Raw genomic sequence first — 12,720 nt, 5'->3', positions numbered from 1 at the left:
GAAGAACACAAGTCAATACTCAAGTAAAGAGCAAGATGTATCACTTGAAGTTGAAGTACCACTGATTCTTAGTAAACTTACTCTCTGTAGTCCAAGTCCTGGCTCTGAAATTGCTTCAGAAAAATGTACAAGTCCTGATTTGTGCAGATGTGTTAAAGTGTTTCTGATCACTCAGGTCTTGTTAAGTTGAGTCCATGTAGAACAACCTGATCTCTGGCTGTTTCCTTAATGTAAGTCCTTCTATTCTTAAACTGACCCTTTAGCAGATGTGCTAAAATAGATGTAGTAGTAAAACTAGAATATTTCTCTATGACATATAGAGGAGTAACAGTAACTGTACTATAGAGTACAAGTACTTTAAAACTGAATTTCAATTCAATTCAATTTTACTTGTATAGAGCTTTTTACAATTGACATTGTCGCAAAGCAGCTTTACACAAGCATAGTAACTATGGAGGTTTACATGAAGAGTGAATGTGTATGAATCATAATAATCAGTATTCATTTGAATACAGTATTTGAATAAATGTTTTGTCTACTTACTGCCTCAGTTAGGTAGATGCTCATATAAAATACCAAACATTTCTAACATTGTGATGCTGTCATTTAAGACATTTCTCATCATTGATCTAAACATTATCTTTATCTTTATCCTATATCCTTAGGGTCATGGGGGACCGGCATTGGGTGAGACTGGTGACCTGTCTGCCTCAAACCTCTACTCAAAAATCCTACTCTGACTCAGAGGTTTTAGCCAATTACGGACCAATATTCAGTCTGTCCTTTATCTCTAAAATCCTTGAAAAGGTACAACTGCGCATAAATAACGTAATATGACGATTATCAGTCACTATTTAGAGTTCATCATAGTAGAGAAACAGCATTGTTAAAGTCACTAACAATCTTGTATTAGCATCAGACAACAGACTGCATGCTGCATTCAACACTATACATCACATCATTATATTACACAGACTGGAACATGTCATTGGGATTAAAGGAACAGCACCAGGCTAGTTTAAATCTTATCTATTGAATAGATTCCAGTTTGTTGTCTAATCATATTGTTACCTTAGATGACATAAATGGTAAATGTTCTGCACTTATATAACACTTTTCTACCTAGCTGGTACTCAAAGCGCTTTACACTGCGTCTCATTCACCCATACACACACACACAGATGGCAGAGCTGCTATGCAGCTGACCTGACTCACTGGGGGCAACTTGGGGTTCAGTATCTTGCCCAAGGACACAATTTTTTCTCCACTTTGGCATGTGACATGGCAGCTGGGAATTGAACCACCAATCCTATGATTGGCAGTCAACTGCTCTACCTATTGAACCACAGCCACCCCACAAACATAACATTGCCCTGAAGTAATACTGTGAGGAATCTCTGAGCTATTTCTGACCAGGATATCTCCTTTACTTCATACATAGAATAGAAATCTCTAGTACTGCCTTGTCCACCTGATGAATATTACTTACATCCTGTCTCAAAGTGATGCTGAAAAACTAGTCCAGGCATTTGTAACTTCTAGACTGGATTACTGTAATTAAATATTAATAGGATGTCCCAATAGCTCCTTAAAAATCCTCCAGTTAATCTAAAATGCTGCAGCTATAGTTCTGACTGGAATTAGCAAGAGAGATCACATTTCTTCTACACTGGTTTCTCTCCACCATTTCATGCCATTAACTTTGTGTCTCCTCTCCCTCGTAGTTGTGCTTCCTGCTCTCTGTCTCCCTCTCTCTGCTCTTTTCTGCAGGTATCCTCAGATTTGGAGCTGTATATTTCCAGGATGCAGTTACTGGTCTCAACAACCTTCCCAGTGTTTTTCCTTGTTGTTGTTGTTTGTTCTTGCCGTTCTTTTCCCTCTCCTCTTTCCACTCACCCCAACTGGTCAAGGCAAATTACCGCCCACCCTGAGCCTTGTTCAGCTGGGGTTTTTCCTCTCCACTGTTGTCTAGTGTTTGCTCAAGTGGGGTAGTTTGGTGTTTTTCTATAATTTTTTATACAGATATATTTTGTAAGACTAAGAAGTGTCTTGAGATGAAATCTGTTGTGAGTTGGAGCTATACAAATAACATTGTATTAAATTGTGCTCGATAAGGTTACGTTTTTGTTATTTTATGAACAAGACTATGAACAACAGCTTTCACTGTACACATGTAATTTGATTTAGTGGTTTAGGGGGTTATGATCCTCAACTTAAAGAACAAAGGAAAAATGTCTAAACTGCCCCATTTTTTTTTTACTATTTTCAGATTTTATTTAATACATCAAGTCATTTTTTAAATTATTTTATTACATATGTTTACTCAATTCATTCAATTATTTTATTTGTACACTGGGTAATTAGTACATTTACTGAACAGGGTGATCTGAATGAGTCATCCAGCAATGGTAAGTCAATACACAGTGTTATGACAGGTTGAGATGGATCCAGCTACTGGTTTCATATAGTGATTTAGAGAATTAATTATGAATATTAAGTGAGTTCAAAGTGTGAATCAGCTGCCACTGTCAATCAGCAAAAAATATTAAATCCTAGTAAAATACAGTTGAGAGAGGTAACTGTTAACTGTAAATGTCCAGCAGCATGCATGCCCATCATCCTGTGTGCTCCAGATAGTGAGTAAGCAGGGGAGGCAGGGGCAGGAGGGGGAGCTGCTTTAATCTGGATGGACCAATAAGATTCCTTATCCGAAGACGACACAACTGGCAGAGACTCCTTGGAGAACCTAGAGAGAAAGAGATTGAGCTTCTTATACAGCTGTGCTACACCTCAAATGAATCTCAAGTGGTTCTATTCATCAGTGTTAAGAATCACTGCAAGTTATTGCATTACCGTCAAACTCTAATAGCAGCTGCTGTGTTTTTCCACCAGAAGGCGCCAGCACAAGGGGTCGCTGATTATTATTGTCTCTGAGGTTCACATCAGCTCCATAGTCTAGTAACACTGCCACCTGATCAGCACAGTCCTGTCTGACAGCTGCATGCAGAGGACTGTCACTTTCCCTGCCTACATTAACACTGGCTCCTGGAGGAGATTAGGAAAAGATGGAGCAGAAGAAAATGCAGATGGAAATTTTAGGTTCTGTTTTGGTCAAAATGCTCAGAACTTGTTTGTGAACGAGAACCAAGCCTGTGTTCTGTCTGTCAGAAAGATCATAGCAGATGTGTTACAGGTGGAAATGCGACTTACCTCTGTGCAGCAATATCTTAGAGCAGGCTGTGTGCCGATTTAGACAACTCATATAAAGAGGGGAGCCCAAGTGGGACACTTCGTAGTCTGGATCTGCTCCGTGAGACAGCAGGGACTCCACACACTGGCTGTGACCTGTACACACGCACACAATGAAGAAACTGTGCAAATCTAAAGTTCTGAAGTGTATTAGTACAGCTTCTCTACTCTACTGTAGTTAAAGATTGAATCTGACACGAATTTTAAAAAAGCCATTATGCAGGAGTGAAATTAGTCATTCCATCTAAATGTAATGTAAAGTTGAAGATATAATAATAACAGACTGACAGAGACTAGTCCAACTACTATATAAACATACGACACCTGGATACTGACCTTCTCAGCCACAGTATGCTACTTACATATGTATATTTACCTCTCTTGCAGGCTTCATGCAGAGCCGAGGGGAAGTGTGTTTGTACTGTGTTTGTGTATGCTCCATGCTGCAGCAATAGCTCCATGCAACCGACGCTCCCAGAGACACAGCAGTTGTACAGAGGCGTGACACCATCGATGGTAGTAGCATTTACCTGGATACACACGTGCATATGAGCAATACAGGCTCTGTATTCAGTACCACACGTGTTTAATCACAGTGCTTGTAAATAAGAATACTTACATTAGCACCAGCTTTTATTAATGCTCTGACACAGGCTACGTGTCCTGACAGGCAGGCCTCGTGGAGAGGAGTCACATGATCAATGGTGACAATGTTAACGTGATATCCCTAAAAGAAAAACAGCAATGTGACTTTAAACTTTGAAGAAGTTTTGTGTGATAGACACTGGGTGGCTGTGGCTCAATAGGTAGAGCAGTTGTCTGCCAATCACAGGCTTGGTGGTTTGATTCCCAGCTGCCACCTCACATGCCAAAGTGTCCTTGGGCAAGATACTGAACCCCAAGTTGCCCCCGGTGAGTCAGGTCAGCTGCATAGCAGCTCTGCCATCAGTGAGTGTGTGTGTGTGTGTGAATGGGTGAATGAGATGCAGAGTGTAAAGCGCTTTGAGTACCAGCTAGGTAGAAAAGCGCTATATAAATGCAGAACATTTACATCTTTAGCCACATAGCTGATCCAGAGGTGGGAAACTTGCCTGCTGTGTCTACCAACTGTAACCTGATTTGATTTGATCAAAAGTCGCAATGTTTGAAAGTACATAAAATATGATCAATAATCCTGGCTGGAGAAAATAATGATAATAATTATAAGGAAAAATGTAAATGCTAAAATGTATTTTCTTCCTTTGAATTATGACATCATTTTCTGTTACTATCTATGTTTTTGTGGAGAATAAATTGACATCCCCAAGAAACAGATCAAAATTAGATTTTTTCAGGATAAAAATAAATATTTCTTTAATGAGACCACCGAGAAGAGTCTGTGAGGATTTTGGAATCAGGCATGTGTTTCATTCCAGTGTATTTAACACACGAGAGGCACAAGCAGGGACTACTGCCATTCTATACATGCAAACTGATCCTGTGCAGGGTAATATAACACAGAGCGATCAGCTGAAATATGTGATGCTACATGTCCAGGTTCAGCTCCACTGCAGCCTCTTTTAGATCTGCACAGCTAGTTCCAATAAAATGCAGTTAGCTCCTTTCAAACTTTGAACAAGAGTTTTAAAAGGATTTACTGCTACATAAACAATGGATTGCAAAAATCATAGTGCAAGACAATCTAACAAGTGACAGAACATCAATACGTCCTGTGCACACTGTGTGTGTGTGTGTTACCTGGGCCAGCAAAGAGTGCAAAACAAGCAGTCGACCATGAGAAGCTGCTTCATGGAGAGGTGAGCGATCTGCCCAGGAACCTAGTCACAAAGATACATACACCGAGAGACAAGAAAAAATAGGTTTCTTTCCAAGTGTAGCAAAATATTTAATTTATCCTCATCATTTATGAAAGTAACACACAGACTTAACAATTTGTCTGCAGAATTTCCTTATTAACAAGTGAAGAAATGCTAACATAACATGGATGAGGGGGAAGATATCTATTACAGAATACAGAGCACGACTTCAGCACTGCTCCCTGTGGTTATATTTAGGTATTGAGCTTCTTCAACAGCTGTAGCAGCAGAAACACTTAGTACACACCACATGTAGTGCAACGCAGTTCCATCTACCACTGGCACATCCAGCCACTGGTTGATAAAGAACATTTTGAATCAAGAAGAAGCAAAATGATTTTGTCTTGTCCTGACGTAGCCTGTCAGACTGGACATCAGCTCACTGCAAATACTAAAAATAACTAAAGTAACTTACTAGCTCAGTGAAGGAGTAGCAGGATAACAAACTGGCTGCTTCTATCACAGGCAGAGCATCCTATCTTATCACTGAACCTGACAAACTAACCGATTTGCTTAACTCACTCCTACTAAGTGACTCTAGCCCATTAGCTACCAAGTAAAACATGTGTATCAGTCATCTTATTCTCATTTAATCAGCTGAGAGTGGATGTTTGCAGAAGCAGGCAGCCATATTTACATGGCCTGTGATTATTTGTGTCACCAGCCTCTTCTGTGTGGTACATGGCTGCAACCATTTTAGAAACTAGAATCCCTCCTTTCTCGTCACCTCCTACTTTTCTTACCTAAATCACCACATCTGTGATCTCCTTAGGAGCCCTTGGTGCAAAACATAAGATTTCACAGAACAACATATAACAATTGTGTTTTGCACCTACAGGTCACCGTGCCAAGCTAGTGTTAAGAAGGCACATTGAATATTACTTAGGGTGGTGAAAGCAGGGACATTACATGCTGTTTGACTTTATCCATTACCTAAACTACTTTTCCTAAGGCATGGGAATGCTGGAGCCATCTCAGCTGTCATTTGGCGGGGTACAAAATGGATAGGTCACCAGTCTGTCACAAGGCTGACATATACAACCATTCACACCTATGGGCAGTATAGAGTCATTAATTAACCCTAACCTAATCTAACCTAACCGCATGTTTTTAAATTGTGGGAGAAACTCGAGTACCCACACAAGGAGAATATGCAAATCCAAGACCTGGATTTGAACCCAGGTGTTTTTGCTGTGATGTGCCAGTCCTAACCAGTCCTATAATAAGATACTGTACATCACCCAGTTTCAAGTATTGTCTTTTTCTTCCTCTGAGTCAGTGAACAAAATGCTAAATGTTACCGTTCATTAGTCATGAACAGCATTTCTCTGCTGTTCATGACAAATGTAAACATGAACAGATGTGAATTGTAGTTTTTACAGTAGTGATGGAGACAAACAGCAGAAAGGTGCTGTAGAGCTCAAACACCTCACCCCCTGAGGTAATTTGATGATCAATAATAATAATAATATATATTATTATTATTATTATTATGGTAGTAGTATTAGCAGCAATAGCATTCATATTTTTAATGTCAATTTTAAGTCAATATATACTTTTTGAAAATAATAGGAATAAACTCTATTTGGAAAATGACTTGTCATTTTGCTCCGTCGCTGTGTCACTTATAGATCTTTATATGAACAAAAATGAACCAGTCACTGGAGCAGAGTACCGACCTTGGCTGGTTAGAATACCCCAGCAAGACTTCTTTTTCTCCGGCCCTTGTTCGGGGAGCAGTCCGGGCAGAGCGCCTCTTTTCCGGGACTCCATCGGAGCTCCGGCCGGAACCTCGGGCATGTTCCCGCGGCTCCACTTCACGCGCTTACCGCCCAAGAAGGAAGTGAACCCAGCAGCGCAGCGCGAGGCAGGCTGAGGACAGGACAGCGACGTGATTGGTGGAGACGGCTTTGTTGTTGTTGTGTCCGCCACACACGACCAGCTCACGTGCGCGCCCACGTGTCAGCCAGACGCTATTTTTGCACTTGAGGTGCAGAAGAAGCTGCACGCGCGGTCCAGAGACACAGCTACAAGGAGAGTGGAGGCTAAACGGTCATGAAGTATTATGCTGGTGATTTCTGTAAATGATTTGTGGTGTTATATAGTTATTGATTCCCATGTTAAATGCTTTTCAGTTCTAATTGGCTGGTCACACTCTCCACATGAACTCACTAAGCTAATAGGTAAGAGCCTTCCACTGAATACTGCAGTGATTCACATGTTTCAGCTGGCAACACAGGACGGTCAGCTGACTACCTGAGTGCAGTGAAAGGCCAAGGTTTTCCATCAATACACGTTTTCTTCAATCATGACATGGGCATATTCCAAGATGACAATACCAATATTCATCAGGTTTTAACAGTTCAAGCATCAAGAGGCCCGACACATCATCTGATCCCACACAACATCAGTACAAGATCTTGGCCAGAAATGAATGCAGCTCTGGTTAATAATACATGTGGTGACATTACACAAACACATTTAATGATGCCTTGGAGAATGTGTGGTGTAATTAAAGCCAGTAGCTGTCCAAAAAAATGTGTGTGACTTTTTTGTCCAGTCAGCATACATTACTAAAATGGTATTTGTCATTTTAGAGGACAGCGTTAGGAATTGAACAGTTAGGTTGGGGATGACACATAGAAATGCAGGAACGCTATAGTAGTAGCATCTAACCTTCTGTTACGCACAAACCTGAACCACTTCAAACCTGAATCTGCATCAAACAGGTAATTACAACACTGTCAAGTGTTTATTGTCAAATTAACAGTAACTTACTGGCAACAATTACTAAAATAAGCCAATTTCACTGCACAGTAAAAACACAGTGCAGTAGATTTTAGCATACTATAAGGTAAATTACAGTACTGTACTTTTTACCATTGTTACTATAGTATTATTAGTACAGTAAAATACTTCTTTTGAAATGTTACTGTAATTTATTTTACAGTGCTACTGTACTATAGTGTATACTACTGTATTTTTTAAAAATATTGCTTATTTAGTTGTCAATGTAAAACTTGCAAAGGACAATCAATAACTGCACAAATACATTTTACTATGTTTCATAAAATGATAAAACTATCACACTGATAAAACAGATGAGGCACTATCAAAGTGAAAGTAACACAATGAAATTATCAATATGTTTACAACATGCAGCAACATTAAGTAAGCATACAAACAGGAGCTTTAGCATATCCTTTTAAACAAAAATAAAGAAATATTTGCAAATATTTTAAATTTATTATTTCTATTTTTTTTAGCTTTTTGCTCATTTTCCTTTTTTTAATAGACTGCACACACCTTATGCAGTACAGAACTGTTACAAATACAGTAATAATACTGCTAAAATCTGGAAGTTGAGTCATGACAACTGGATTCTTTCTTGTCTTCTATTTATCATGAGGCCCTTTCATCCATCCCCAGAAAGATGAGGTCTAATTCATACCTGCACCAGGTTTGACACACCTAACAACGCACTGTAGGGGATAAGAGGGGATGGTAGAGGAGTGACTATTACATCACCTCATCACAACCTCCGCTTCCAATGTTTCACCTGATTAGCCTATTCAGGCCAAGGGGTGGAGCGAAACCAAACGTGGAGCATAAATTTGTGGTCTCTGACTGGAGAAGCTACTTGAGTGACTAGTGACGCGTTGCGACCTAACAAGAAAGAAGTCCAGTTTACGTCACCTGGATGACTTCACCAACAATACTGCTAAAACAACAAAAATGTTTCCAGTAAAGACACTGGAGTATGGATAATAAGTGAATAACCTGTAGGCTAATGCACAGGTATAAAAATCGAACAGACAGAAATGTACTTGTTACATGTCAGCATGCATGTAGTCCTTTTTTGTCAAAGAGCCATCCTTGTCAGAAATCCCACAATCCCCTGCACAGCGTTCATGGCATCACTGGACCTATGTAGGTCCCTTTGGTCCCCATATGAATGTTGGCAGATTGAACAAGCTCACTGATCCACTTTCCCTGTTTGAAGCCCTTAATCTACGTTTGGGTGTTTGAGTAGTTATATAGAGTGTTAAGTCATATCACATCAAGTGGTGGTCAGTCATATAGGTGGTCGATTATACTTATACTTAGGGTGTAGTGGGGTGAGCGCCATCCATTATCGCAGTGATAGCAACGCAATAGTGCTGTTATGGGAGTAGGATGTGGAACCCTGTAACACAAAATACTCAGGGTTACGTTAAAATCTATAACATAACGGGGAGTGTAGTTCCATCCATCATACTTACATATCATCCTATATGTTTTGCATTACACCGGTGTAAACATGCCCCATCTTGTTATTGGAGCTGTTATGAATAAAGTTTTTTTTCTTCTTCCGCTTACTCATCGCTCCTATTTAAATTTCTTCCGCTTCCTGCTGCTGTGTCAAGTTAAAGGACAAACACCGGAAGTAAATACTGTCCCAGAGTCAAGTGAAAGAAAAAAACACCTTAGGCAGTGAGTTCCATTCTTGGGTTGCCTAACTAAATCTGATGTTAGAGAATCGTGATGTATATTTGTTGCAAACACTAGAAACCACACGTCTTGGTCTGCATTTATATATACAACGCCATCATATTTTCCACAGTATATACAGTTAAAGATCATTATTTTATTACTACTGACGAAAGGAAAAATGACAAGTATATAGCCCACAGACCAAGGCTAAAATTTATCTGGCTGACCAACAGTGCAAATTTAAAAAGCTAAATATACTATCGTGTGAAACAAAGAAAAGCATCAAGTCATTATGTTTAAGGAATCATAAAAAGGCTAGTCAAATTACTGAAGCAATGTTTAATTATCAAAATACTATCCAATAAATCATGTTGTGCAGATCTACTCCTTCTACTGGACTCTAGATGAGAAGAAATAATGCAACATTAATGACACTGGTGCACTAGTTTGAAAATCCACAACAGGAAGTACGTGTTCGTGCTACGACACTCAACACTTCCTTTTTTGTACACAGAGGCTAACGTTAGCTAACCGCACACAGCTAATGTGATACGTATTTATTTAAGTTAGTGTTAACCTTCTTATTCCCGTAGCCCAGCTACTATTTAAAGATGAATACAATTTTGTCCAGAGCGAACTCCTTGTTCGCCTTTTCTCTGAGCGTCATGGCGGCCTTAACTTTCGGATGCTTCATCACGACAGCTTTCAAAGACAGAAGAGTTCCTGTGAACATCCACGTCTCGAAAGTCATGCTGTAAGGCTGTTAGCATAAACTGTTTACATGTGTGTACCATGTTATCTGCAGTTATTACCGGTGCTTTACCGCCCTCAACGTCCAAATGCATTAACTGATGCTGGTTGTGTACATATGGTCAGCCTGCAGCTCATTCTGCAGCTCATTCTGCTGTTGTTCGCTCCGACATCACAGCCTAATATGTTCTTTGATACCCACTGAATCGAGGCACAGCTCTTATTTTGTAATTATGACTTTTACTTACTCGTAATTGCGAGATCCTGTAGAAACTTCAGAACTGCCTTGAGAATCATTACGTTTGTAAAGATATCTGAAGTTTCATAGACATTTGGTGATAATTGTCATTATTTCAAATAGTGCAAAGCAAATATGAACTGTTGATGGCTAATTCGGCATACTTAATGTTCTAAAATCGAAACACGTCTGTCAATTATGAATTAGTTCAAGAATCAGGAAGTGTCAAGTTCCTGAGTCTCATACATAGAATTTCACTGGGGGCTGCTATTAATCTGCTTAGTTGTTGAAACATTAAATACGCCGAGTTAACTATACACAATTCTGTTTTAATATGACCCTTTGGATTTACAGAAAACTGTTGCTGAATAGTTTAGATACTGAATAAAACCTAAAAACATGACCCAAGTTCTAAAATCACACATCAGCGTATTCTGTGCATGCAAAGCATCACACTGGGCTGCTAATGGAGTCCGGGTGTTTACCTCTATATTAGTTTAGATGTTGGAAAACTAAGTAGGCTGCATTTGGTATTAATACCTTCTTTTTACTTTGTACTAGTGAAAGTACTGACAGATGTTGCCTAATCACCGTGATACTGAACAGTACTTAACCTGATGAGTCTTGATCAATTTTTGATTTCTGTTACATGAGATCATTTATTGTTTGAAACTAACGTATTTTATCTTTGGTTACCACGCTCTGGACATTCAGTATTCACTGTTTTCATAAACATTAAACTCAGTTTACTTGGTGTTAACTTTCCCTTTTCTTCTGTCTCTCTCTAACAGGAAGAACGTTGATGACTTCACAGGGCCCAGAGAGCGCAGTGATCTGGGTTTCATCACCTTTGACATCTCAGCTGATATCCTTTAGACTACCTCTCCGCAAAGACACAGTACTGCAGTGCAGGCTACAGTCATCGAATCCATAACAACATCCAACTTCCTGTTTACGTCCGCCATTGCATCATGCAGATCAGAAAATGTAGCTCCAAAAAGTATTGCACAGCTATCCGTCAAATAGGAGTATAACAGACACTAATAACCAGAGTAATGGTAAGAGTGTGTTTGTACTGTTGGTGTATGTTGATGCGATATGTGTGATAAGACAGTAAACAGCTACATTTCCTGCAGAGAAAGTGTCTGGTGATCTTCTTTAACACTTGCTACATTTGCAGCCGATATTTGACTGGAATGTAAAACAGCTCTTTCTCTACCTGTCTGCGGAGTACTCCACAAAGAGCAACGTAAGTCCTATTCAGCAGGCTGACACACACACACACACACACACACGATATATGTAAACATATTAACATAATTTAACTAATGGATCTTTTGCAGTGTGCTTTAAATGGCTGTGAAGATTTGTCCAGGCTGTCTCACCAAACATCTACACTGAATGAATGACTGGTTTTTTGTGTGTGCATCTCAGTCTCTGAACCAGGTGGTGCTGTGGGATAAGATCGTTCGTCGAGGGGAAAACGCCAAACTGAACCTCAAAGACATGAAGTCCAAATACTTCTTCTTCGATGACGGGAATGGACTCAGGTTAGATGCCCACATACAGTATACACCAACCAGTCACCACATTATCAGCATTTGGCACTTTTAATGCTGTGGCTGATGGATGTTTGCTGCACACTGTACTTTACACTGAACTCTAAATCAACTTGCATTTCTACATTTTAATAAGCTGTTCAGTGAGGACACAGAAAACGCGATGATGGTGCAAAACTATTTTCATTTACTTATTTTGTCAGACTTGATTAAGCTCCTCCAGAGGCGTGGTTTTCATTTTAACTTGTACATGTGTTGTTACGTGTTTGGCTGTCTAACCACCTCTCGTCTCCAGAGCCAATAAGAACATCACACTGATGCTGTCCTGGAACGTTGTTCCCAACGCTGGAATCCTGCCGCTGGTAGCTGGAAGCGGACACATCAGCCTGCCCTTCCCAGACACATATGAGACCACCAAGAGCTATTAGACTGACAGTCAGGGTGAAACAAACACACAGATGAAGCAGGAGAGGCGCAAGGCCACAGCCACAACTCACACACGATACACTGGTGTCACTTCAGACATGTATTTGAATTTCTGGTTTGTAATAAAAGTCTCGATTGGAATGTGCGTCTTTGAGTTTTTTGAAAGTAT

At 39.8% G+C, this 12,720-nt stretch overlaps 2 protein-coding genes across 2 annotated transcripts; one reads left to right on the top strand and one right to left on the bottom strand.

Annotated features, from left to right (window-relative positions):
* Nucleotides 1-2,289: 2,289 nt before the first annotated feature.
* On the bottom strand, nt 2,290-7,045 carry asb5b (ankyrin repeat and SOCS box containing 5b). Its single transcript, XM_026358752.1, has 7 exons — nt 6,785-7,045; nt 4,987-5,066; nt 3,869-3,976; nt 3,626-3,779; nt 3,211-3,345; nt 2,854-3,045; nt 2,290-2,746 (listed from the first exon to the last, which is right to left on the bottom strand). Exons 1-7 carry the CDS (start codon nt 6,903-6,905, stop codon nt 2,616-2,618), a joined length of 921 nt encoding a protein of 306 aa, XP_026214537.1. The 5' UTR covers nt 6,906-7,045; the 3' UTR covers nt 2,290-2,615.
* A 3,012-nt stretch (nt 7,046-10,057) lies between these two features.
* On the top strand, nt 10,058-12,692 carry spcs3 (signal peptidase complex subunit 3). The gene is made up of 5 exons (XM_026359825.1): nt 10,058-10,332; nt 11,358-11,431; nt 11,739-11,815; nt 12,001-12,116; nt 12,421-12,692. The coding sequence occupies exons 1-5, from the start codon at nt 10,190-10,192 to the stop codon at nt 12,551-12,553; spliced, it is 543 nt and encodes a 180-aa protein (XP_026215610.1). The 5' UTR covers nt 10,058-10,189; the 3' UTR covers nt 12,554-12,692.
* The last annotated feature ends 28 nt before the right edge of the window (nt 12,693-12,720 follow it).

The sequence above is a fragment of the Anabas testudineus genome, chromosome 1 (assembly GCF_900324465.2).
Source record: "Anabas testudineus chromosome 1, fAnaTes1.2, whole genome shotgun sequence".
Taxonomy (NCBI): Eukaryota; Metazoa; Chordata; class Actinopteri; order Anabantiformes; family Anabantidae; genus Anabas; species Anabas testudineus.
This window is presented reverse-complemented; position numbering and strand designations above follow the sequence as displayed.

What these genes read in the sequence shown, in the direction of transcription:
- asb5b (XM_026358752.1), bottom strand. Translation starts at nt 6,905, where the DNA reads ATGCCCGAGGTTCCGGCCGGAGCTCCGATGGAGTCCCGGAAAAGAGGC. An exon ending in GGGTATTCTAACCAGCCAAG is followed by an intron (nt 5,067 to 6,784) that starts GTCGGTACTCTG and finishes CTTTGTGACTAG; the next exon opens with GTTCCTGGGCAGATCGCTCA. An exon ending in TAAGATATTGCTGCACAGAG is followed by an intron (nt 3,046 to 3,210) that starts GTAAGTCGCATT and finishes AATCTCCTCCAG; the next exon opens with GAGCCAGTGTTAATGTAGGC.
- spcs3 (XM_026359825.1), top strand. Translation starts at nt 10,190, where the DNA reads ATGAATACAATTTTGTCCAGAGCGAACTCCTTGTTCGCCTTTTCTCTG. An exon ending in AGTACTCCACAAAGAGCAAC is followed by an intron (nt 11,816 to 12,000) that starts GTAAGTCCTATT and finishes TGTGCATCTCAG; the next exon opens with TCTCTGAACCAGGTGGTGCT. An exon ending in GATGACGGGAATGGACTCAG is followed by an intron (nt 12,117 to 12,420) that starts GTTAGATGCCCA and finishes TCTCGTCTCCAG; the next exon opens with AGCCAATAAGAACATCACAC.